General features: G+C 36.9%; 1 protein-coding gene across 3 annotated transcripts in view; it reads left to right on the top strand.

Annotated features, from left to right (window-relative positions):
* The window catches only part of RANBP17 (RAN binding protein 17), a 323866-nt gene that overhangs the window by 205648 nt on the left and 93368 nt on the right, over window positions 1-24850 (top strand). For 2 of the 3 annotated variants that reach the window (XM_021076682.1, XM_021076680.1), the window contains 3 exons: window positions 10567-10626; window positions 18631-18704; window positions 19723-19803. In XM_021076682.1, coding sequence (XP_020932341.1) covers window positions 10567-10626; window positions 18631-18704; window positions 19723-19803 — 215 coding nt within the window. The remainder of the gene's footprint in view (window positions 1-10566; window positions 10627-18630; window positions 18705-19722; window positions 19804-24850) is intronic. The other variant, XM_021076681.1, reaches the window with a different exon arrangement.

Below are 24850 nucleotides of genomic sequence, written 5' to 3'. Positions count from 1 at the left end.
CTCCAGATGCAATAGTTTGCATCTGTTAACCCCAGACTCCCAGTCCATCCACTCCCTCCCTCTCCCCCTTGGCAACCACAAGTCTGTTCTCCAAGTCCATGAGTTTCTTTTCTGTGGAAATGTTCATTTGTGCCATATATTAGATTCCAGTTGTACATTAGATCGTATGGTGTTTGTCTTCCTCTTTCTGACTGACTTCACTTAGTATGAGAGTCTCTAGTTCCATCCATGTTGCTGCAAATGGCATTATTTTGTCCTTTTTATGGCTGATTAGTATTCCATTGTGTATATATACCATATCTTCTTAATCCATTCATCTGTCGATGGACATTTAGGTTGTTTCCATGTCTTGGGTATTGTGAATAGTGCTGCAATGAACATACGAGTTTGTGTGTATTTTTCAAGAAAAGTTTTGTCCAGATATATGGCCAGGAGTGGGACTGCTGGATCATATGGATCATATGATAGTTCTATAGATTCTATATATATGCTGCATCATATGGTAGTTCTATATTGAGTTTTCTGAGGTACCTCTGTACTGTTTTCCATAGTGGTTGTACCAATTTACCTTCCTACCAACAGTGTGGGAGGATACCCTTTTCTCCACACCTTCTCCAGGGTGTTATTTGTTGACTTGTTAGTGATGGCCATTCTAACAGGTGTGAGGTGGTACCTCATAGTAGTTTTGATTTGTATTTCTCTAATAATTAATGATTTTGAGCATTTTTTCATGGATAAAGGTGTTCTTAACTCCAGTTCTGCCATGAAGTAACTCGGCTAGGAACACAATGGTAGGAAATGGCATGCACAGGATTTGACTCTGAATTTATTAAATGACCAAATGTAATTCCCAGTCATGCTCCTTAAGTGTTTTCTGCTCTGTGTTCTTATTTTCTCAACAAAGTTTGAGGTTCTTGAGGTTGGAAGCAACATCCTGGATATGAGATGTTTCTTATATATGTTGATATTGATTGAAAATGGGTTATGTAAGGTAAGATGGTCAGATTTCATGGTGACAAAAGCAGAGAAATTTTATTCTTTTTTTTTTTTTTTTGGTCTTTTTGCCTTTTCTTGGGCTGCTCCCACAGCATATGGAGGTTCCCAGGCTAGGGGCCAAATCGGAGCTGTAGCCGCAGGCCTACACCAGAGCTACAGAAACACAGAATCTGAGCCGCAACTGTAACCTACACCACAGCTCACGGCAAGTCTGGATCCTTAACCCACTGAGCAAGGCCAGGGATCAAACCCGCAACCTCATGGTTCCTAGTCGGATTTGTTAACCACTGAGCCACGACGGGAACTCCAGAAATTTTATTCTGATTCTGGTTATTTTTTGGAAGTAGGTGTTGTTAATTAGAGCAGTGTTTTTTAGGAGACAGTGGATTAGACAGGGCCAGTGTTCACTTTTTTTTTTGTCTTTTTGCCATTTCTTGGGCTGTTCCCGTGGCATATGGAGGTTCCCAGGCTAGGGGTCGAATCGGAGCTGCAGCCACCAGCCTACACCAGAGCCACAGCAAACCGGGATCCAAGCCGCGTCTGCAACCTACACCTCAGCTCACAGCAACGCCAGATGGTTAACCCACTGAGCAAGGGCAGGGATCAAACCCACAACCTCATGGTTCCCAGTCGGATTCGTTAACCACTGCGCCACGACGGGAACTCCGAGTGTTCACTTTTTAAGGATTGCAAATGAGAAAAGGATCTGCAACCCTTCCCATATACCTTGCTCCAAGCATGTGTTCCATCTGGCTGTTCCTGAGTTTTATAATAAAGCAGTAATCTAGTAAGCAAAATCTTTCTCTGAGTTCATGAACCATTCTAGCAAATTAATCAAACCTAAGGAGGATGGAGTTCCCGTCGTGGCGCAGTGGTTAATGAATCTGACTAGGAATCATGAGGTTGCGGTTTCAGCCCCTGCCCTTGCTCAGTGGGTTAACGATCCGGCGTTGCCGTGAGCTGTGGTGTAGGTTGCAGATGCAGCTCGGATCTCGCGTTGCTGTGGCTCTGATTCGACCCCTAGCCTGGGAACCTCCATATGCCACAGGGGCAGCCCAAGAAATAGCAAAAAGACCAAAAAAAAAAAAAAAAAAGAAAGAAAAAACATGTTGACATTACAGATATGTGTAATTGCCTACTATGTGTTAAACAATGGGGCATGATATCCACTAAAGAGAGATAGTCCTGCCATTATAGACAGATGGAGAACACAGACAAAGCTGACAGTCATCAGTGTTTGATATAAGACCAATGATTTTGATATGCAGAACAGCAGTGGAAACATATAAAAAGACACATAATATGATCTTGGGGAGGTTCCGGGAGGATTCCAGGGTATGGTTGGCATTTCAATGTCATTCAGTTCTCTGTATTACATAAACAGGCAATAGAACTAGAAGTTGCACAATGATGCAAAGAGGCCAGAGGAGTCCAGCTTTATGCTGTCCATGTTCCCATTCAATATGGCAGAACAAGACCAAGAAATCTAAATATCAGTACACTTCAGATTGTTTAACAAATTAAGGAGGTTGATGACAATGCAAATGTTCTATCACGTCTAAAATGGTAATTAGTAAAACAAATGAATTTCTCTACCCATCTCAGTAGACATCAAGAACCACCCTCCACTCCTACCCTGTCAGATAGGTGCCCAATATAACAGAAGTCTATTTTCCATCCATTGAATGAAATAGCCCCCATAGAAAGTTTTATTTGGACTTTCTACAGTAAATGTCCATTAGTACCTATTTTTTCCTAGTAGCTAGGAGGCAGTGTTATTAAATAGTGAGAACTGTGACTAGGAAGTTGGAGAACAAGCCATTTCACTGTGTGATCTCGAGCAACCTTCTAACCCCACTTAGAAAAAAATGGAGTTCATGATACCTGCCCTTCCTGCTTTGAATGCGCATTCTTAGGGATAGTTCAAGTAACTAAAGATTTAAAATAAAATTTTTCTAGTGAGATATAGGAGGAAGAGAACAGAGCCATAGAGAAAGTAGATATTTTGTTACCTATTCCTCTTGGTTGCTAATCAAGAATTTTATCCTTTTGTACACTTGAAACTAACACAACTTTCTAAGTCAACTATACTCTAATAAAATTTATTTTTAAAGAAGAATTGTATCATTTTAAGTCAGCTATAATATGAGGAAAAGTGATGATTTCAACAAAACATGAGTAATACTATCAAAAAGAAGCAAACAATAAATTAAGAAATATACCTGTATTCTGTATGTGTAAAGATCTGTGGTTTATAGAATATTATTATTTATGGCGGTAATGATTCAACTCTAAAAAGTCTGTGAAGATGAAATGTGAAGATGAAATAAAATTATTTCATTGAACTTTTCAGAAAAGATATCTTCCACAAATTCCTAATTGTTAATCATCATAATCAAGCTGATTTCAAAAGAAAGGGAGAGAAAGTATGTCTGAATGGAGAAATGGAGTGCTATAGAATGTAGAATTTTTATTCATTTGTATAGTGGACTGTCACCTTGAAATAAATATGAAATAGATTAAAGTTGTTTGTGCTTTGCAAATTGAAGCAGTGTTCATCATGCATAATTGAACAAAGTTGAAATTTCATAGGTATGAAACAAACAAAAAAAAAGCCACAGCTATGATAGCTATTACAGGAAATGGAGGAAATTAATAATAAAAGACAATACACTACCTCATAAATACATGCTCATCGTGAGATTAGAGGATGAGAGCATTAAGCAGATACCCTGATTAATTTAACAATTTAATCCTGAGTTAGAGTACAAATACTTCAGAATTCATTTGTATATAGAAAACCAGAAGAAGAAGAAAAAAAAAAAACAGCTTACTTTCATAAAGTAAGGTTTTTAGGTAGTTTTTATGGATATTTGAACATCATACTCTTTTAAAAGAAAGATTACAACTAAGCAGGACATGTTTGATGTGACTGTTTCTTAAATAAATAACCAAGTTTCTGTATCATTTTTTGAAGAATACAAAACAAGGAACAGATTTGGGGCATTTTTTATCTTATATCCATCCAGTGATCTTGCCCTTTATAATTTATTCTAAGTAACTCCTAGGAGCTATGATTTTTAAGACTGCATGATACTAAGAACATAAATTAAGGGGGAAAAAAGGTACTTTGTTAGGTCTCAGTATTCACTGAGTAAAGTTTAAATTAACCTCCATTAAGGAACATCTTTGAATACCTTTCTGACGCATAAAATAATTTATCAAAACATGTTTTTAAATAAATTTTGGAGGATTTTTTTGAAAATACAAATAGCATATGAATAGTTTACTAGAAAGCCTTTTATTTTATGTCAACATTTGTGAATCACTTTCTTTTTCCTATCAGCTATTTGGTAAAAGTCCACAATTTTCCAAAATGGTTAATAGGACACAAATATAGATATTTCATGTGATGTACCATGTAAATGTAAACCTTTGTAGTTACATGCTTTTGTAGCAAGAGAATTGTTTTAAAAGGCATGTAATTTATTAGCTATTGGTAGCTTCTTTATTGCCTTGCCGCGCTGCAGTAATAAATAAAAGAAAGTGAACTGATTTTACAAATGGCACACAAGGTGCACATTTTGTGGAAAAAAAAGTCTTTTTTTAAAGAATTGGCATTAAATCCTTTTTTTGTGATGACAAAGAGGCTAAGAGTGCAAACTGTATTTTCTGTTTATCGAAAACAGTCTTTTTTTCTCGGGGGCATTTTTTCCTATGATCATCAAGGGATTTCAAAAGCAATAAAGTGTGGAATCATTGTTCGACTTGAACAGTATTAAAACTTAGGTTTTAATTTCAGTGAAGTAATAAGATTTGAACCTGTCTCACATTACAGCACTGTAAGGCATTTAGCAATTGTATTTTAAAAGAGGTTTTTAAGATGCAGCTCACTTGTAAGCTAACTGTCTGTCAGTAATTAATAGTTTTTCTTCAGCATAGGCTGTTGTGACCAAACCAAGAAATATCTGGGTTTTTAGTAACACATTATGATAATTGTGAGTGTTTATTCCTAATTAGTCTAAATGTCTAATAATTTTCAGCTTGCTTCTCTGGCTGCTTAAAAAGCAAAAAGAGAGTGACATTTAAAGCCGCAGTATGTCTTTGGGCTTTTAAAAATATGAATGTAGATGTGCATGTATATTTCAATAAGCTTTACATTCAGCAAAATTATATGTCAGTTGACTTGTTCATTAACAAAGTATTTTAGCCTTCAATATCATTTCCTAGTTTTTGGACAGTACATCATTTATATACATAAAATTGTTTCCAGATATGGTACTCTATGTACAGCAAAACCCAAACTGACAATCTGGATTCTTCCGTACTCATCTTTGAAACTTGCCTTCACTTCTCAAAAAAGGTTTTAAAATATGAGCGTTTCTGTTAGATCAATGTTGGCAACATACTTGCTGATGAAAGATTGTAGTTACCATTTTGAATTGCTATTGAAAATAATTGCCTCTACAAAAGGAAACATCTGTATGACAGCACATGGTTAAAGCTGCCATCAATTTTTAACATTTGAGGGTTGAGCTATGACCTTTTATGATGACTGTGAACAGTAACTGCCTCCATTAGCCATAAGTTTTGTTTCTTTATTTTAGTAGACGGCCTAGACTGTAAATATTAGAGAATCTAAAATAAATCAACATATTATCCTAAGGATACAAAATGTAAGAGCTATTTGTGGTTGGGAACCTTTGACAGATAGTTTGGATGAAGCAGATGATTGCCTGCCTCGCGTATCTGGTCTCCATTGCTGTGCCTGCAGGCAGTTTAGTGCTATGGTTGTATATTGATGTCAGGGTTAGTACTGAGTGGCTAGCAGTGACAGATGTCTATAATTACAGGCAATGCTTCCAGTATTTCTGAAAAGCCGGCCTATGTTGAACAATTATCTTATTTCTGCCTTGCCAAAGAGCATGTTCCAATTGCTCGTATTAGCAGTGGTGAATATAGCGCTTCATCTGCTGCCTTGGGACAAATGTGGGAAAAGCACTTGGCTATAAAACATAAACGCAAAATATTTTCTTAACATTTTGAATTAGTTCAGTTCAGTATTTTCCTAATTCTTATCTTCCACATAATGTTTCTGTTGAAGGAATCATGAAATAATAGAAGCACATTTGGCATACTTATTGGGATTTTGTTTTCCCCGAGGCCTGTGTGGCTCCCCAGCGCCACTGTCCCCTGCTTTACTGAATAGATGTATCTAAGCAAAGTTGGCTTTGAAACAACTTTCTCCAACATCAATTACATTTTCTGATTGACTCCGTTACAAAACTGGAAATACATTTCTATGGACAGTTTCTGAATACCTTCTGGTGGTGAAAATTGTAAAAGGATGGATGATGCTGAGATGTGCAAAAATACTTTAGAGCACTGGTAGCTTTACTTTGGCTAAGAAATTGCAATTCTCAACTTTTGTTTTAACTCTTTTTTTTTTTTTTACGGCTTTGACCACTCGCTGTCCTTCCCTATCTCCAGTGTACATCACCACTTCCTTCCATACTGCCTCTTAACCCGCTCTCCTGAATCGTTAGAAATGTTTTCATGCTTGATGGCCCCAGATGTCAACGGTCCCTTTTTCCCTGCCTTACTTAAATAGTATTCTTCAACCTTAACATTCCTGAAGTTCCTAAAGTTCAAGGCCCTGGTATTAAAACTCTATCTGTGCTATAAGTTACAAATTCTGTATTTTCAGGTAATGTGGAATAAGAACTGCCTAGGAAATATCATTTAAGATCACGTTCATCTCCAGTCTTAATCTAACCTGTGTTGGGTTTCTACTTTGTGCTTCATCCCACTTTGTGGAGTTATTTATTACATTTTCTCATTTAGTCTTCTCAGCAATATTCCCTTTAGTGCATAGAATTATCTTCCTTTTATGCAATATGAAAAAGATTTCAGAGAGGTTTAAAAACTTGCTTAGTGTCAGGAGTTCCCGTCGTGGCGCAGTGGTTAACAAATCCGACTAGGAACCATGAGGTTGCGGGTTCGGTCCCTGCCCTTACTCAGTGGGTTAACGATCCGGCGTTGCCGTGAGCTGTGGTGTAGGTTGCAGACGCGGCTCAGATCCTGCGTTGCTGTGGCTCTGGCGTAGGCTGGTGGCTGTAGCTCCGATTCAACCCCTAGCCTGGGAACCTCCACGTGCCGTGGGAGCGGCCCGAGAAATAGCAGAAAGACCAAACAAATAAATAAATAAATAAAAACTTGCTTAGTGTCAGACCCTGGGTTTCAACCAAATCATCCTACCCTAACCCCAGGTTTGCTTTCCACTGTATCACATTATATGTGTATGTGTTTAGGCATGAGTCCAGGCATGATCCGTTTTAAGTGTAGTTATCGATAAGACCATCATCACAAGTTTCATCCCCATATTTGCTGTTTTACTTCCCAAGGGAAAAATCTCATCTCTACAACAACAAATTGGACCTAAAGTTCTGGGCAGCCATCAGTCACAAGAGAACTGAGCTAGATCCTAGACATCTGAGAAAACCCACCCTACTGTAGGAGAAGCAATTCAACCTATGGTCTAGGGTCAGAGAGCAATGTTACATTCACATATGAAAGGCAACCCCTTTCTGTTCTTACTGGCCTGTCACACAAAAACTTTTTTAACAATTTAAAACTCTAGTGATGTTCTGGAACCCCTTGTCTGCATGCACTTAATTCAGCAAAGAAAACTCAGAATTGAAGAGTCTCATTTATCTGAATTGGGGATACTTTTGATAATTTATGGACATGGGGATGTAAATCATCTATCTACCCAGTGAGATGAGGCTTTACCATAGAGGCAGGAAATAGGAACTTGTGATGACTCAGAGAAGGAAGATGAGGGCTTCGAAATCAGGAACATAGGTTATAGAGATGAGCTCTTGAGATGAAACATCACCTGCTGCCGCAGAGCATTGTTTTCCTCTTGTCCCCTTTCCCATCACGTTTCCCATTCCTCTCAATAAGACAGAAGTTATAGGTAGAAGATATAAGACTAGGAGTTAGGCTGTTTTTCACTGGGGCTCTCTCCCCTCTAATCACTCTTCTTTAACTACTGGAAAGAAATCACAAACCAGTTTAGAACAAATACCTATTTTCTAGCATCTAATCTAGATAAAGCACACATAAAAGGGACTGTCATCTTGGTCCTGCCTTATCACCCTAATGCCAGACTAATGCTTGACTGTATCTTAGTAATAATAGTGGCCATTTACTGACCACCTATTTTTTTTTTTTCTTTTTAGGGCTGTACCTGCAGCATATGGAAGTTCCCAGTTTAGGGGTTGAATTGGAGCTGCAGCTGCTGGCCACAGCCACAGCAACACCAGATCCAAGCCTGTCTGTGACCTATACCTCTACACCACAGCTCACAGCAAGACTGAATCCCTAACCCACTGAGCAGAGCCAGGGATCGAACCCACATCCTCATGGATACTAGTCAGGTTCATTACCGCTGAGCCACAGTGGGAACTCCCTGACCACCTATTCTAATGGCTAATAGCTAGTGTTTATTTGATGCATACTGTGTGCTAAAAACTTTCCAAATGTTCCTAATGCTATGCTTGCAGTGCTGTATCTAACATAGCATTCAATGACAATAATAATAGTCAGTACTTTACGGAAATTTTACTATGTGCCAGGACTGTTTTAAGTGCTTTGCATATGTTAACGACTTGAATCCTCTTTAAAATTCTGTAAATTAGGTCCTACTATCAATCCTCATTTTATATTTGAGAAAACTAAGTTTAAAAGAGTAAACAACTTGTTGTAAATCACTCAGTAAGTAGTGGAATCCAACTAGTCTTGAGCTTTAGAATCTACTTTAACCATTTCACTAGAGTGCCTTCTAATTTCTCATTGTGATATTATTCTTTCCATTTTATTTTTTCCGTCTTTTGTTTTTTTTTTTTTTTGCCATTTCTTGGGCCACTCCTGCGGCATACGGAGGTTCCCAGGCTAAGGGTCGAATCAGAGCTGTAGCCACCAGCCTATGCCAGAGCCACAGCAACACGGGATCCAAGCCACATCTGCAACCTACACCACAGCTCGCGGCAACGCCAGATCCCTAACCCACTGAGCAAGGCCAGGAATCAGACTCGCAACCTCATGGTTCCTAGTCAGATTTGTTAACCACTAAGCCACGACAGGAAGGCCAATTCTTTCCATTTTAAAGGTGAAGAAACTGAGACACTGAGAGGCTAATTTAACCAGAATTATAGTTAATTCATTAAATAAAAGTATTTATTGAATGCCTGTTACCTGCTGAGCACTGTGCTACACTAGCAGGTAGCAGAGTCTCACTCAAAACCCTGTGTACATTTATCTGCACTGCACATGCATTCTGTGTCTCCTCCTAGTTGAAGTTACCTTAAAATATATACTCACTTAACTTGCTCATTTCTGTCTTCTTACGGAGAGAAGAATATGCTTCCTTGTTTCACCAATTAGACTTTTGCATATGATGTAGTTACTTTGCAACATTAACTCTTCAATAGGAAGACTAGGATAAAAGTAGTACTTAGCCTATTGATGAAGATATTGCCTGCTCAGAGAAGCCAAGTATTAGTTTTTGAAGATGTCAGTAAGCCATCAGAAGGGGAACTCTGATCCCTGCATTTAGGGTAAATTAAAGTTTCATTAAGTTTTCATTAGCTAGGCTAGTGTAAAAGATACAAAGGGCTGTAGAATCCATGTTTTTGAGTAAAGTTTGAGAACATACTGAAAACAGCTCATCTGACAGAGGAGTTAAAATATGAACAATGTCATTGGAGGCTCTTTTTTTCATTTCTTGGGGTATTATTCCTCTACTCTTTGTTTCAGGGTGTTTTTCCCAGACGGATAGAGGCCTCCTTATGGGAGGAACGGACAGAAGTTGCTTGGGTGTAAGAAATGGGACATGTTACAGAAAGGCAATGTGGAGACAGAAATAGAATCATATTATTAGGAAACAAGGCTGAATAAAATAAAGACCTTAGAGATGGAAGTGGGACCCGGTGAAGTCTTCACATCTACTGTGCCTGCAACTTGGTGTGCTTTAAGAGAGGCCGGGGCAGAGTGTGTGTGCGAGGAGGAGGTGAAGTGGTGGAAGACTCCGTGTGATTCACTTACGTCCTGAATGGCTACAGAAATGAATTTCATTTTCTAAACATGTATTTTCACCCATCAAAATTTGACTTGGCCTCCCTACCTCATTAGCCCCAGTTGCCACACTTGTGTAATGAGAGTGCCTCGTGGGAAACAATAGTACTAAGAGATTCTTAAAAATCGTGCTGTCAGGTATTATTTATAATTTGTTCTTTTTTAGAGCTATGCTTTAGTAATTGGTTTCTTGAATTATTTCATGGAAGCAAACCCATCGTAATCCATTTAACCACATCCAGGCTTTGAACAGCACTTCGCTGTGCCTCTGCTCCTAGCTTCCAGAATAAGATCAGAATCCCATGAATATTTTAAGTGACAGCCACAAAGATCCAGAGCCCCGTTCTCCCTGTATCTGAACGTGGGACGGCCTTCTGCTCCTCTCCAATCCCTGACCCCAGGTGGTAGGTCCCTAAACTCTGTGCTTTTTAGGTTGTACGCCTGAGGAGTGATGTGTCCAGAGTTCCAGAGAAGGCTTGGAAAATAGTTAAGGTGAGTTGAGCTGCTGGATCACCAGTCTTTATGCTTGTCTCACCACAGCCCCAGATTCTTATTATTAAAATAGGCACATGCGTAGTGATAAGTGTAAGAATGCATTGTCCTAATTCTCTTTTTATGCACATGATGTGCATGGTTTATAACCAAATATTCAATCATCAATTAGTAAGCAGTATTAACTGCAAAACCTCAGTTTAGTGTGATTGAAGAGTATGAGAGCAGCCTAGGTTTCACAATTATAACATTTCCGAAGTGGCCAATTCTAACAGTTATTCACACCTAAAAGGAAAAAACTGTGTTTGGCTGCATTGAATAGCATCTGTTATTGAACAGTATCTAGAGCACATGTATCTCTTATGCCGGAATACATTTCTGGCTGACACCTTTGAGAGGTATAAGGGATTAAACAAAATCTTACTTCCCAATTCCCCACCCCTGCCATCACCTTCTCACAAACTTTATCCAGCATCAGTTGTTTGCTCTAAAATGTAATCATGTCATCGTGTAGATTTGCTGTCGCAAAGAATTATAAGTAAAAATTCCCCAAAAGCCCCTTCAAACAATAATCTCAAAATCTTCTACCAAATTTGATCGAGCTTTCTTCTGATAACTTTGTGCTATAGCCATGGTGAGCTTCTTATTGTATGAGCTTTGGAAGTTCATATATTTACCCAAGACTTTACCGTGGCTTTAGCCACAGAAGACTAGTTTAACAGAAGCTTGGCCCCAGACATAGAGTGAGTTGGCAGCCAGCAGGAGCAGGGCTGTGTCAGGACAAATGCACACTCCCCATCTTCTCTAGTTGGCTTTCAGCTGGTTGCACCGCAGGAGTCTTTCTATGGGCTGTGTATCCTGTGACCAATAACTGGTGCGCTCGACCCAGGTCCCTCTTGGCTAGTGAAGGCCTGTCGGGAGACATTAGGTTCATGCTGGTGGAGATCCTTGGTCAGTGGCTCCCTGAAGGAAAATGAGGCAAACAGCCAGCTTCTGTTGAACAGGTGGTAGTTAGACCTTAGGTCTGGTCAGGGGTGGGAGAGAAAGCATCTCTCCAAAATTACCGGTCTTGCTGGTTTTCTCACTGTACCTGTACTCCTCTTTCTGATAAATGATTGTTTAGAAACTAAAAATATCCCTGGCAGCATCTGGAGCCCTTCCTTAGCAGTCTGGATTTGGGCCCAAGTTAGGAATGGAAACCCCACTGGGGTGCAAGCAAGAGAGGAAGCATGTTCTTAGCCATGCATCAGTGGAGGCCCCTACTGGGAGAGGGGATTATCACAAGGCAGCAGGCAGCCCTGCACCCCAGCCTGCTGAGTTCATGCTTTGTGCCACAGGATGTGGAGCGAAGGAAATGTGAGCCCAAAGTGGTCGCTCCAAGTTTTCTTATACAATAGCTCATTCAAGCAGATTGGGAACGCCTCTTAAGAGATTTGTTAGGTACGTGTCCCCTTAGCAAGATGGCCACCACAGATGGTAGGTTCAGATATTCTACTTGAAATAAATACTTTACATTCATATTTATTTTACGTTTCCATGGCCAGCTTTTCCTTATCAAGTGCCATTCTATATTCCACTGAATGAGGGAAGAAGATTCCTAATCATTCACCACTTGATTTCCATCATAAATTTAAATTATGTTTTGGCAAAAGACTCTTTTTTTTTACCTAACTTTGATCCTGTATCTTGTGATGTTATTTTAAATGATATAGAAGAATTAGTCAGCCAAGATTAATGTGGATCTGTTCAGTCTCACTACGTTTACATAGTTAACATGCAGCAATGTTTGTACCATTAATTTTCTTGATGTGGTCACAAGTTAATGGTGATGATCATGTTTTATTCCGCTTCAGACATTAATGAAAGAGCTCAATATCTTCAGTTCCAAGCCGTTTAGATCCAAGTCATTAAAGGCTTTATTAGTTTCCCTTACACCTTTCCTTTTCCTCTCTCCCTACCTTTCACTTTAATGGGTCTCATAAAGAGCCCTGCATTGGCCTCAGGGGCACCTGAAGCCTAAGACAAAAATATGGAAATCAGATTCATACTCAGAGTGAGTGAGTTCACACTCAGTTCCAAAGTTCTTTTCCTAAGGAACATTCATGCTTCTATTATATCGGATCCTTTCCAGTGACAGGTTTTGTTTTACCAAATTGCATTCAGTTAAAAATCGTGATTTATAAGTCATTTCAATAGATTGAAACAATACTTTAAAAATCACCAGAATAAATAATTAAGTTAATTAAATTCACAACAATTGTTTCGGTTTTTTTTTAATTTTTATGGTATCCATTTTGTATTATTGGATGTGAATTTGTTACTCAGTTGGTTCAAGAAAGTGTATCATCTGATAGCAAAATACTTTGTTGTTGATTTCCACAGAACTGCTAATTTTCTGCATTGAGTCTACTTATAAAAGCTCTTTGAGAAGTTATAACGTCTTAAACATTTATAGAAGGCCTCAGGGTATTAACTTACTGCAATTTTCTGAAGATTCATTATCTAAAATCTTAATTCATTATAACAACTCATATGAAAACCTATAGAACTAGTGTTTTCTCTTATTTTCTTATTTGCGCAGAATGAGAGATTCATTGTTCTTTTTAATTTGTTTCATGTGGTGCTTTTGAGTACATTTCATAGAGGGCTGTTATTGAATTTCTGTGACTGTCATTATATATCCATACAACCTTTAGGAACTAATATTCTGGGTTTCCCAGTTCTGTAATCTACTTCAAATTTAAGAATTGACATAATTAGTTTCTTCAGAGTTATAACCAGAATGTTAGAGACAACACTGCAGATACCCAAGACCAAGGATTAGGATTGGAAAAAGAAAGCAATTTTAAAAATTATCACAGCACATGCTTTTATGGTTTATTAAATTAAATTTACAGCTCAAAATCTTATTGCCATTTGTATGTGTAGTCCCTTGTCTGGTTTTCTTATCTTGTCTGGTTTCCCTTTTTAAAACCAGATATAAGATCATGTCAACTACCTGCATATGCACAGGCAATATTTGTCATTTGGTTAGTTGAGAAGTCAGAGAACAGGTTGAGTCTTTGAAGCATTATGTACATGTCTGAATGCTCTTTTCTGGACTTTAAAAGTACCTTCACAATAAAATGAATAGAGATAAGAAAACAAACAGTTAAGGCAGTATTTTAGGAGCATGCCTTCTTGTCTATAATAATGATAATTTCTTATGTTTCTAATGACTTCCAGTATTTCAAAAGCCGGAGAGATGGATGACTGTTTAAAATGGGTTATTTTTCTAGCTTCTAAGGCAATAACAAGAAGTAGAAAGAATTTGGTTTTGTATCATGAAATGTTGAAGCTCTATGCCTTTAACAAATGCCATTTCTGACCATGATTAAAATGTGTTAGTTGACTGAATATACATAAAGATTTCAAAGTCAGTGGCTCAGCAGGTTACAAACTCAACTAGTATCCATGAAGATGTGGGTATGATCCCTGCCCTCACTCAGTGGGTTAAGAATCTAGTGTTGCCATGAGCTGTGGTGTAGGCCAGCAGCTGCAGCTCCGATTTTGACCCCTAGCCTGGGAAGTTCCATATGTCACAGGTGCAGCTATTAAAAAAAAAAAAAAAAAAAAAAAAAAAAAGATTTCAAAGTTAAATAATACAAATTTTAAGGTTTTGTTTTAACTTTTTTTCCGTGTGAATATCTTCAAAGTAAGCATCTTTTTACCCTTCTGTTATTTTTATGTAATGAGCCTTCTCTCCCAAAAGGTAGTAGTTGACAGTATTAGCACCTGCTCTAAGAAAGGGTGTAGGAAAGGAATCAGCATTTGTTGAGTAGGTAGGCTTTGTATTAGATGTCATTATTTAATCTTCCCAAAAGCCTATGAAGTAGCTTTTATTATTATTATTATTCCTATGTCAGAGAAAGGAATAGGAGTAGGTTCCCATTTCCAAGATTCAGAGACTTTAAGCGGATTCAGAATTCAAATCCATTTATCTTTGGGACCAAAGACTATGCTTTTTCCGTGTTGCTCTGAATATCCAAAGGAGGATAGAGAGTTCTTCTTATTGAGTCCGCAGGGAGAGCTTCTTCCGGAAATTTTATTTAAACATCGAAACTACATCTTTTTTGTTGTAGTTGATTTACAGTGTTGTGCCCATTTCTGCTGTACAGCATAGTGACCAGTCATACATATATACACATTCTTTTTCTCCTTCTATCTTCCATCGTGTTCTATCCCAAGAGACTGAATGTAGTTCCCCCGTATAGAACAGGGAACTACATCCAATCTCTTAGGAAACTACATCTTTTTATGTGTAGAATAAACAACACGGACCTTCCATATAGAACAGAGAACTATATTCAATATCATGTAATAGCCTATGATGGAATGGAAAAAAATCTCAAAAAGAATATATATCTATTATATATATGAATAACTGAATCACTTTGCTATACACCTGAAACTAATACAACTCCGTAAATCAACTTTTCTTCAACAGTAATAATAATGATAAACTACATCTTTTTAAATAAAAAACTTTGCCAGTGGTCACTTCAGTGAGTGGAATTGGGAATATATTATTTTTACAGGAAGAAAAGCTCCGTGTGAAAAAACACACCTTTTTTTGATCGTTTTCCTTTTGTTAAAAAAATTGTGAATGAAATGGAATCAGCCAAAATGCTCATTTTAACATTACATTCTTTTTATCCATTTAACAAACACTTATTAAGCATTAGGCGTGGGAGATAAAAGAGCATCATCTCTGCCCTCAGGGAGTTTATATTCTAATAGAGAGATACGGGTATATTAAAAAAAAAATAGAAGAGAGAGAAGAAGGTACAGGCTAACAGGCCAAAACTAGGTTATAATGTGTGCATCTATGTGAACACATTGTGTGAAACCTAAACAAAGGTATAGTGATTTATTCAACTTCATTGAATCCTTCAGAGAAGGATGGACAGCACAAATGGGCTTAGTCCTAGATTTTTGCTTATTTTTCACTATGATCAAATTATCTTAATTGATTGTGAAATAAAAGATTAGGGATCTGTGAAAACAAAAGTGAGATTTTGTTTTTCTTTTTCATTCATTCCTATGCCAAGACATATCTTTCCTTAAAGAAATATGTATTATAGTGTAGTTTCTTCTTGTCATAAAAATTATTTTCTGTGAAGTGATAATTTTAGAAAATGTTGAAAACCCCTAATATTGTGTTAGAATTTTTCTGTTGAAAACTTTCATTGGCTTGTGCTGTATGATAATCAGTGTTATAGACATTTCCTTACTAGACAAATTACTCCTCATCTCCAAATTATGTATGTCTGTGGTATAATTACATTTCAAATGTTTGAAGACATTTTCATATTATTTGCATGTTCTCTGAATGATAAGGTGCCTTGGAAAATGTGAGACAGTCTTTTAAAAGAAATGCAGTAATCATACATTGATTTTAAATGACCCTGTCACACGTGAAAACAAATCAGATTGTTGCTCTTAATGAGCTTTTCAATTTACTATTCAGTAGATCAGATAAGTGGATTTAAGAGGTAATGATCCTGTTTAGTACTCAGGCTTGACTGTCAGATCCTAGTAGTGGAGAGAAATCCCTAGGGACAAAAGCGTTGACACAGTTCTAGATGGGATAATGGGAATCAAAGCTAATGGATGATAAAAGGAATGGTGCAAGTTACAAGGATAATTGTGGATTAAAGCACTGCCATGTGTCAATGTTGACTGTTTTTTCTCCTATCTTATTGGGTCAAATCTGATGCTTTGTGAAGCTGTTTTGACAGCAGAGCCCAACTGACCTGCCTGCTAGCTTCCTCCTTTCTTCAGTGCCAGACACAACAGAAAACTTTCTTGTAAGAACTATCAATTAAAAAAATTTTTTTAAATATGTTCAAGGGTCTTAAATGTTTAGAATCACATTTATGTTCTATTTTTATTAATCAGTGTGGCAAGGGCAAAGTCAAAATTAGATTCTTTTTGATCTTTGCTATTAAAATAGCATTTATAAAGTCTTGAAAAACATAAAATTTTATTTTACAAAAATACAGTGTGGTAGGGGAGATGGACGCCCAGATAATTGCAATGTGAAAAGCACCTTACCAGAGGAATGGGCTAGATGCTGTAGGGACATAAGGGAGAGTGCGACTCACCCTGTCTGGAAAGGCTTCAGAGATGACTTTTGAATGAGAATCAGGGGAAGAAGAGGGAGAAGGCTGACTTGGGAAAAATGAACAGCACGTGAACTCATAGAGATGTGTAACTGGATGAGAAGCCTCGGCAGTTCATGAGCATTTCATTGTGGCTTCAAGTTGAAGGAAATGATAGAGGATGAGGTCGGTTGGGGCCAAATCGTGAAGGGCCTTGTGTACCATTAATCATATCAGTAGCAGATTTTCCAAGGGCCTGAGTTTATTTCCATTCGTGAGAAAGCTTGTGGATCTTGTTGAAATAAGGGAAACGTCCCTTTTTACATACCATTCTTCCTCTGTGCATTCTGTGTGCTTAAAGGTTTCCAGTGATTGGTGGCAGCTAACCTCCCTGGGTTCTTTCTCCCGCGCTCCCTTTTCCCCTGCCAGCAGCTTATAAGTACAGTGATAGCTTCAATCTTACAAGAGATGAAGGCCTATTCTCATGAGCAAAGTCACAGGTACTATAATTGAAATGCTTTTCTGTAGGGCTCAGAAGTTAGCAGAAGAGGCAACAGGAATTTAAATCTCAGTCTTCCTTTCGTTCTCTGCCCCAGCTTCTCCTCTCTACCCATCTGTTCCATCTTGCATCTGCCACCCTCCTTTCCCTCACTCTCTCCCTCTGATTGACTCTGCTGGCCTGAGGCACCTCTGGTCATGGGACTTCAGGTCAGAAAGCCTGGAACACAAGCTTCTAGTTCGAATAGTGTTTAAAATCCAAATATGCGATCACTGCCATGAACAGCTCTCCTCCCTTGTAGTATGATGTAACTCTGGGTGATTTGTGGTGTCTTATGATTTTTATTTCTCCTTCACAACCTATGGCATTTTATCAAGGTAGTGGTTACGTATGAAAAACAGAAGGCAGTGGGAGTGAACGCTGAGTTGCCATACCACAGGAAATAGATGAGGAGAAAGGAAGAGAACACAATCACAGGGGATCAACTCAGAGAAGAGAAATCCCATACAGCTGGTGCCTGGCAGAGATAACCTGGAATCACACCAGAGCATCAGGGAGTGTGAAGGTGTCAATCCACCTCTCAGCTTTGCCAGGCTATCAGGGAGTATTCCATTGGCTACCAGTGGCATTTTCCCATTTGAAGTGGGTTATGTATTTATAAGCTTAGTGTGGCTTGGGTTGGGACCGGAAATGTTACTCCCCAAGCCCCGCCACCAACACTCCCTAATTGGAAGCTTAGTGGATTCTCAGCCCCGATGTATTCAGCAGAGAATCCCTGAGCCTGGGATTTCAGTTTCAGCGTGGAAAGTAAGACTTATCTCTGTATTTGGGGGAGCTTATTGAGAGGGATTTCAGGAGAATTTCTATAAATTCTTTAACTTCCTCTTATATTTGAAATCCTTATTTATAACTGTCTACCATAATCCTGACTCATTTGGTGGTTTGCTAAAACGTGGAATAGATGGGAAATTTTTAATGTTGGAGTCTTTTATTGAGGCACTCCACTCTCCAGCCTTTTACATATATATGCCCATCTTTGAGAAAGGGGTGGTTTATTACCACTTTGAGAAAAAAATTATGAGGTATGCTGGGAACAAAGTGAGTATGTGAATGTGGGTTTCTAGGGGTGTGTGTATATTCCAAAATAAGGGAAGTGCTTCCTGGAAGAAAAAGAGGAGGATAAATTTTTAAATTATGAAAAGATTTTTAAATTATAAAAACATTTTTAAATTCTTAATTTGTTCTTTGCACATCACTGTGGATGTCACAACGCATTAAATCTTTACACTTGTTCAATTTGGACAGTTTTTTGAAAATATATGTTAATGATAAAGTTTTTAACAATTAAATGTTTTCATGCAGGTGTATGCCCGTATGTCAGAAGTCTTAGGAATAACAGATGACAACCATGTTCTAGAAACATTCATGACAAAAATGTGAGTTCCTGCTTTGATTTTTCTTCTGTTATTGTTGCATTGAATCTAGTAGATCTTTTTACTATGCTTAAATCTCTTCATAAATATTTAATTTTAATAAAAGACTTTTTAAGTTATGCTTTAATTCTTAGAATGGTAGCAGTCTTATTTGAAACTTAATTTCGCCTATTTAAAATTTACCATCCAAAAGACATTGTTACTTGTCAGGGTAGCCATACAGTTGCAGTATGCAGTATCAAAACATAGTTTTTCAAAGTTTACAGACTTTGACTCTTCAGTTCAGTTGGGCAGGCTTTTTTAATTGAAAAGGAAATACGCAATTTTAAAGACCAACTTGCAAATTGGATCATTTTGAGAGATTTGATTGCCCTCAGACAGAGCATTCATTGATTCCAACAGAAACCTATGACCATCAGAGGTTTCATGGAACCTGTCTTTAAATTATCCTTACAATATTAGCAGAATTAACCAGTTTCTGGTCGTAGACCTAACTTTGTACGTTTAGCCTAAACTTCTGTGCCTCCTCTTGGCATTTCACTTCATCTCTGTAACAGATAGGTAACACAGAGAGCAAAGCTAGATAAACAATCCTGATCATAAGGAGTGGGTCCTGAAACCTCAAGTTTGATGGTTCCTTTCTTAGCAGTAACTGTGAGCCTCTGTTTGACTTCCTTTGTAACTCCTGCTGTCACTCTCTAATATGTTTGTTTTGGATACAAACTTAATGTCTCTTTTGTCAAACACTTAGGCAACTGTTTAATTAAAAAAGCAAAATTTATAGAATAATAACACCATTTGAAGAGTAGTGTTCATTATGCACTGATTGTGTATAATTTTGAATATGCTATAAAAAGAATAGAATAGAAAATGTTCCATTGGTATTTAAACCTGCCTTTCATCTTGTGAGATATTTGTGATTTAGGTCGTCTAACTTACATGAATGTATGTGTTATTTCCCTGTTCTCTGTATACAAGCAAATACCTTAATTATAATTAAAAACTTTTCTCTCACATCTAGTGTTACAAACCTTAAATACTGGGGAAGATGTGAGCCTGTAATTTCAAGGACCCTTCAGTTCCTAAATGATCTTTCTGTTGGATATCCTTTTACTATATCTGATAATGTACATAACAGTCTAATAAGTGTGTTCTGTTGGCTATTTTCCCTATTTATAATTTTCAAGTTTTTTTAATAAAAAGCCTTTCCTTTAGCTTTATCTATAAATGCATATTTTTGAAAGATTATATTATCTACATCATATGAAGTATTCAGAGTCAGAATTGAATTTATATGGATATATAGATTTCTCACTAGTTAAAGTTATGTTTATACCCACCCAGGTTTATAAATGGATTCATAAGAAGGTATGCAACCACATATGTTAATCCATTTTTATAATTGTCAGGATGTTCTTGTTTTAAAAGAAAGCTTGTAATTAATTTCAAGAAGGTCAAAATGTTCTAAAAATATTATTTTATAAAAACTGAATTCCTAAGAGTCAACATTTCAGTTGAAAAGAATATTTCTTTCTTCGTTAATGAAGAGGCGCAAAGGAGTGATAAAAAGAGAATTATAAGTTTTTGGTCACTTCTTTGATTATTTCCTCCACCAAATCAGCATCTTATTTACTCTAAAATATTTCCCACTATGCGTTAAATGTGTAGATTTCTATTTAGCCTCTAAATCTAAAACCAGAATCATTCTTTTTCATTAGATTCTAAATGATACTGTTTATGATGTTTCTGCCAATGAGAGAGGGGCATATAAATTGTCTTTTATACATTAGCCATCAAATATATAGAAGTTGTGAAAAATAAGTGTTGGTTTAGTTAACCACTAAGATTAGCTGATATTTTAATATGACAACATTCTAAAAATGGGTGGCATTGGATGGAAATCTTTAATGTAGGTTCACTCCAGGAATATGTTTGTATTAGTTAAGTTTAAAATTGTGTTCCTTGGCAAACCATAAAAGATTTCCAAAGTATTAGACACCCACTTTTGTGCTGGAATTTAATATGCAACTTTTTATTGGAAAATAATCGTCCTTGTCTGGCAAAATCCACCATGCAATATTTCTGTTAGTAGGTATAATGCAATAAAGACAGGGAGGGCTATTTATCACTACAAATTTTGAGGATTTCAGGATTCTTTTTATTATTTTAATATATTTCTTTGATATTAAATCAGAAAAATGATAAATTACACCTGTCCAGGCTGTTTTTCCTTTTTACTGGAAAGTGATGTACAACCCAATTCCAGTGGTCATTTTGGCTTTTTAAGATATGTATTTTTTCTTATTAAAAAAAAAAACTCAACCTGTATTTTTTTAATAATAACACTGAAATACTCTTTATTTCTAACATATGAAGTGGTTTATAAGTACCTCCTAGTATTGCAAACTCTGCCCTTTTCACAATGAATTACTTTGAGAGCATATTATCTGGAAAGAAGCCTGTGTTATTTTATAGCACATTATCTGTTGTTTAGATTTACCTATTTTCTAGGTTGAAATTGAAATCAAATATAAAATTAATTTGATTTGTATTCTTTTTTGTATAATTTGCATAAGGCCTAATTTGTATCTGCTCTTTATAATCCTTTCCTATCACCTTTTATCTTTTATATAATTCTTTAATCCTAAGATTATAACCTTTTATTTTACAAGTTACTATTGCTTTTGAGCACTTCTTCCTGAAGTTAATAAAAAAATCTTATTTTCAGAAAGCTTATTAGATAAAAGTTTAAAAGCTATAGCATTTTAAACCAAGGGATAGGAATGAATTCGGCTTGGGTACATTGATTTATATTTTTTAACAATTATTTCAGGTTTGCATATTTAGAAATATATATTAACTCAATTTGATTTCAGTGCTCAGTTATTTGAATTATAAATCATTATGTCCCTTCTAGCTGATCAGTCATGAAATATCTTTGAATTCATTTACATAATGGAATATGTGAGTAGTGTTTCTATTTCCGTGCAGTTACTGGTTACCTAATGCTTGTGGTGTTGTTTCTAATCGATTTATTGTAATGTGTTTTTAAATCCTGATTTTAAAGCAATATGTTATTTCTGTATTAAAAATAAGATGGGCCTCTTCAGCGATTGAAACAGTTATGCAAGATTCAAATCATCAATGGGCCTCTATTAATGGGAAACTGTTTATATATTAATATTTTATTTAATATACTAGTAACTTATAAATGAAAAGCAACTTGTCTTACTATAAAGTTTTTAAATATTTCTTATTCCTTTTATAAGACATGTCTTCAAATACTTATTGCTTTGATTTTCTATTTTATCTTCTTCAGAGTGAATCTTACTCAGTATTTATGGTCCTCAAAGCCGGTGTCTGAACTTTGGTGTTCTTGTATCAGACTGCTTGTTTGGAAATGGAAATCACAAAAGATCCTTGTTTTTAGGAATTACTGAAAAAGCCTTGTGTTTATTACTTGCCTAAGGCAATAGTCCCAAACTTTAGCAATAATCATAATCACTGGAGTTCTTGTTAAAGCACAAATGATGGATACCCCCCTCCCAGCCCCAGAATTTTGATTTAGAAGATTTTAGACTGAAGTCTGAGAATTTGCATTTTCAGCAAGTCCCAGGTGATGCTGATGGCTCAAGGACCATACTTTGAAGACTCTGCTTTGAGTTAATGAGAAAATAGACCAGAATGTCCTAAACCGAGAAGTCACGTATTTCTTCCATAGACTCTTCTCCAAAGGAATTTGTCTTCACTTAGAAAAAGCAGACATGACATTTTTAGAAATAGTCTGGTTTTCTAAATAATAATGTGTGTGAGGAGGCTACCATTACCTTAAGTCCCCAGGTTTTAACTGGAAGACCCTGTTGCATTTACCCCAAGGTTTCTGTTGGTAAGCTTGAAGCTTTTTTAATTGGTAAGACTGTTTATTGTGACTTTAAATTCCAGTGACCTTTTTGAGAGAAAGTTTGTTTTCCCACCAGATTCATCACATGGGGCATTTATGATACATTTCACAAACATATCTAGCAGCTTTTAATATACTCTTTAAATTTCAAAGGCTAAATTTCAAGAATTCCAGATTCTAAATAGCTTTTTCTAACATGCACAGAGTTTGAAATGACTGTCCTGGGGCAGCTCTCCACAGTCAGGTTTAATACTTAGGGATCTTTTTCCCACTTTGAAATGTTTTCTAGTCATAAATTGTAGTTTCTGTCAAACTGAGAAAGGCGTATGATTGTCCAAGTGATTAGAACAATGAAGCCACCAGGAAGACTGGGAAGAAAATAAGAGCCATACCAAGCATTCAAATAACTACTTCTTTTAAATGCTGAGAAAGAGGAAAGGAAATGCTACATTTCATCCAAAATTCTGTTTATTCATCATTGTTTCAATTTTTTCTTTCTTTGAGAAACAAATGATCAGTATTTCTACTGCAGTTCATTGTTTACTCAAATTTAAGCAGTCACATGTCTCTGGGTTTCAGATAGTGAACGAGAAAGGAAATTTCATTTTCTGTTAGGCCCTCTGTTGGTAGCCGCCCTTATTACATCATCCTCAAAACCTCAAGAAAACTCAGAGTATCTTTAGCTTTTATAAAACAGACCCTATTAAAGAGTTCTACATTAACTTAGGGATTTATCCAAACTTATTTTACCCTATTGATATTCTTAACTTCAGCAATTCTTAGGATTACTAACTTCTTCATGTTATTTCAAGACCACATTCATAATTCATGGGGCCCAATACGCAATAAAAATGTGGGGTGCCTTGTTCATAAATTAAGAATTTCAGGAGTTCCCATCGTGGCGCAGTGGTTAATGAACCTGACTAGGAACCATGAGGTTGCAGGTTTGATCCCTGGCCTCACTCAGTGGGTTATGGATCCGGCGTTGGCGTGGGCTGTGGTGTAGGTCACAGACACGGCTCGGATCCCAAGTTGCTGTGGCTCTGGCGTAGGTTGTCTAAATCCCTAGCCTGGGAACCTCCATATGCCATGGGAAAATGGCAAAAATGACAAAAGAAAAAAAGAATTTCAGGCCCTTCTATGAGCACAGGCCCTGTGCAAGTGCATAGTCTGGACATCCATGAAGCTGGCTCAGATTACCTGTTAAAGAAATAATTCCTTCCATTTGGCTTCAGACTAACTTTCTTAAGACTTTGAGACTATCTCCCTTAGTTCCGTACTCTAGGATTTGATGAATATAAATCCTATCCACCTGCGTCATAAAACTATCTATTAGTTTATTTCCATTGTTTTCATTTTGCAAGCTGAAAACTGTTTCCACGTCAAGCCATTTGATCACCATGATCTTTTGCAACCCCAAACCTCTTCTGCCTTCATTTACCTTTTTTTTTTTTGCTCATTTCTATGTTTTAAGTGTACTAACCAGAACTGCATCCCTATCTAGATTTAATATTGAGTAGGAATAGTTTAGTGATTTTTAAGTTGAATTCCATAGTCGTCTTTTTTTAATGATTTTTATTTTTTCCATTATAGTTGGTTTACAGTGTTCTGTAAATTTTCTACTCTATAGCAAAAGAACCCAGTCTCTCTCTCTCTCTCTCTCTCTCTCTCTCTCTCTCAAACACACACACATACATTCTTTTTCTCACATTATCCTCCATCATGCTCCGTCACAAGTGACTACATGTAGTTCCCTGCAATATGCAGCAGGATCTCATTGCTTATCCATTCCAAATGCAATAGTTTGCATGTACTAACCCCAGACTCCCAGTCCATCCACTCCCTCCCCCTCCCACTTGGCAACCACAAGTCTGTTCTCCAAGTCCATGGGATTCTTTTCTGTGGAAAGGTTCATTTGTGCCATACATTAGATTCCAGAGGTAAGTGATATCATATGGTATTTGTCTTTCTCTTTCTGACTTACTTCACTTAGTATGAGAGTCTCTAGTTCCATCCATGTTGCTGCAAACGGCATTATTTTGTTCTTTTTTTATGGCTGAGTAGTATTCCATTGTGTATATATACCACATCTTGTTAATCCATTCATCTGTTGATGTACATTTAGGTTCTTTCCATGTCTTGGCTATTGTGAATAATGCTGCAGTGAACATATGGCTGCATGTGTCTTTTTCAAGAAAAGTTTTGTCTAGATCTATGCCCAAGAGTGGGATTGCTGGGTCATAGGTAG

This window comes from Sus scrofa, chromosome 16, assembly GCF_000003025.6.
Source record: "Sus scrofa isolate TJ Tabasco breed Duroc chromosome 16, Sscrofa11.1, whole genome shotgun sequence".
Taxonomy (NCBI): Eukaryota; Metazoa; Chordata; class Mammalia; order Artiodactyla; family Suidae; genus Sus; species Sus scrofa.
The sequence above is the reverse complement of the archived record's forward strand: the minus strand, read 5'-3'. Positions and strand labels throughout refer to the sequence as shown.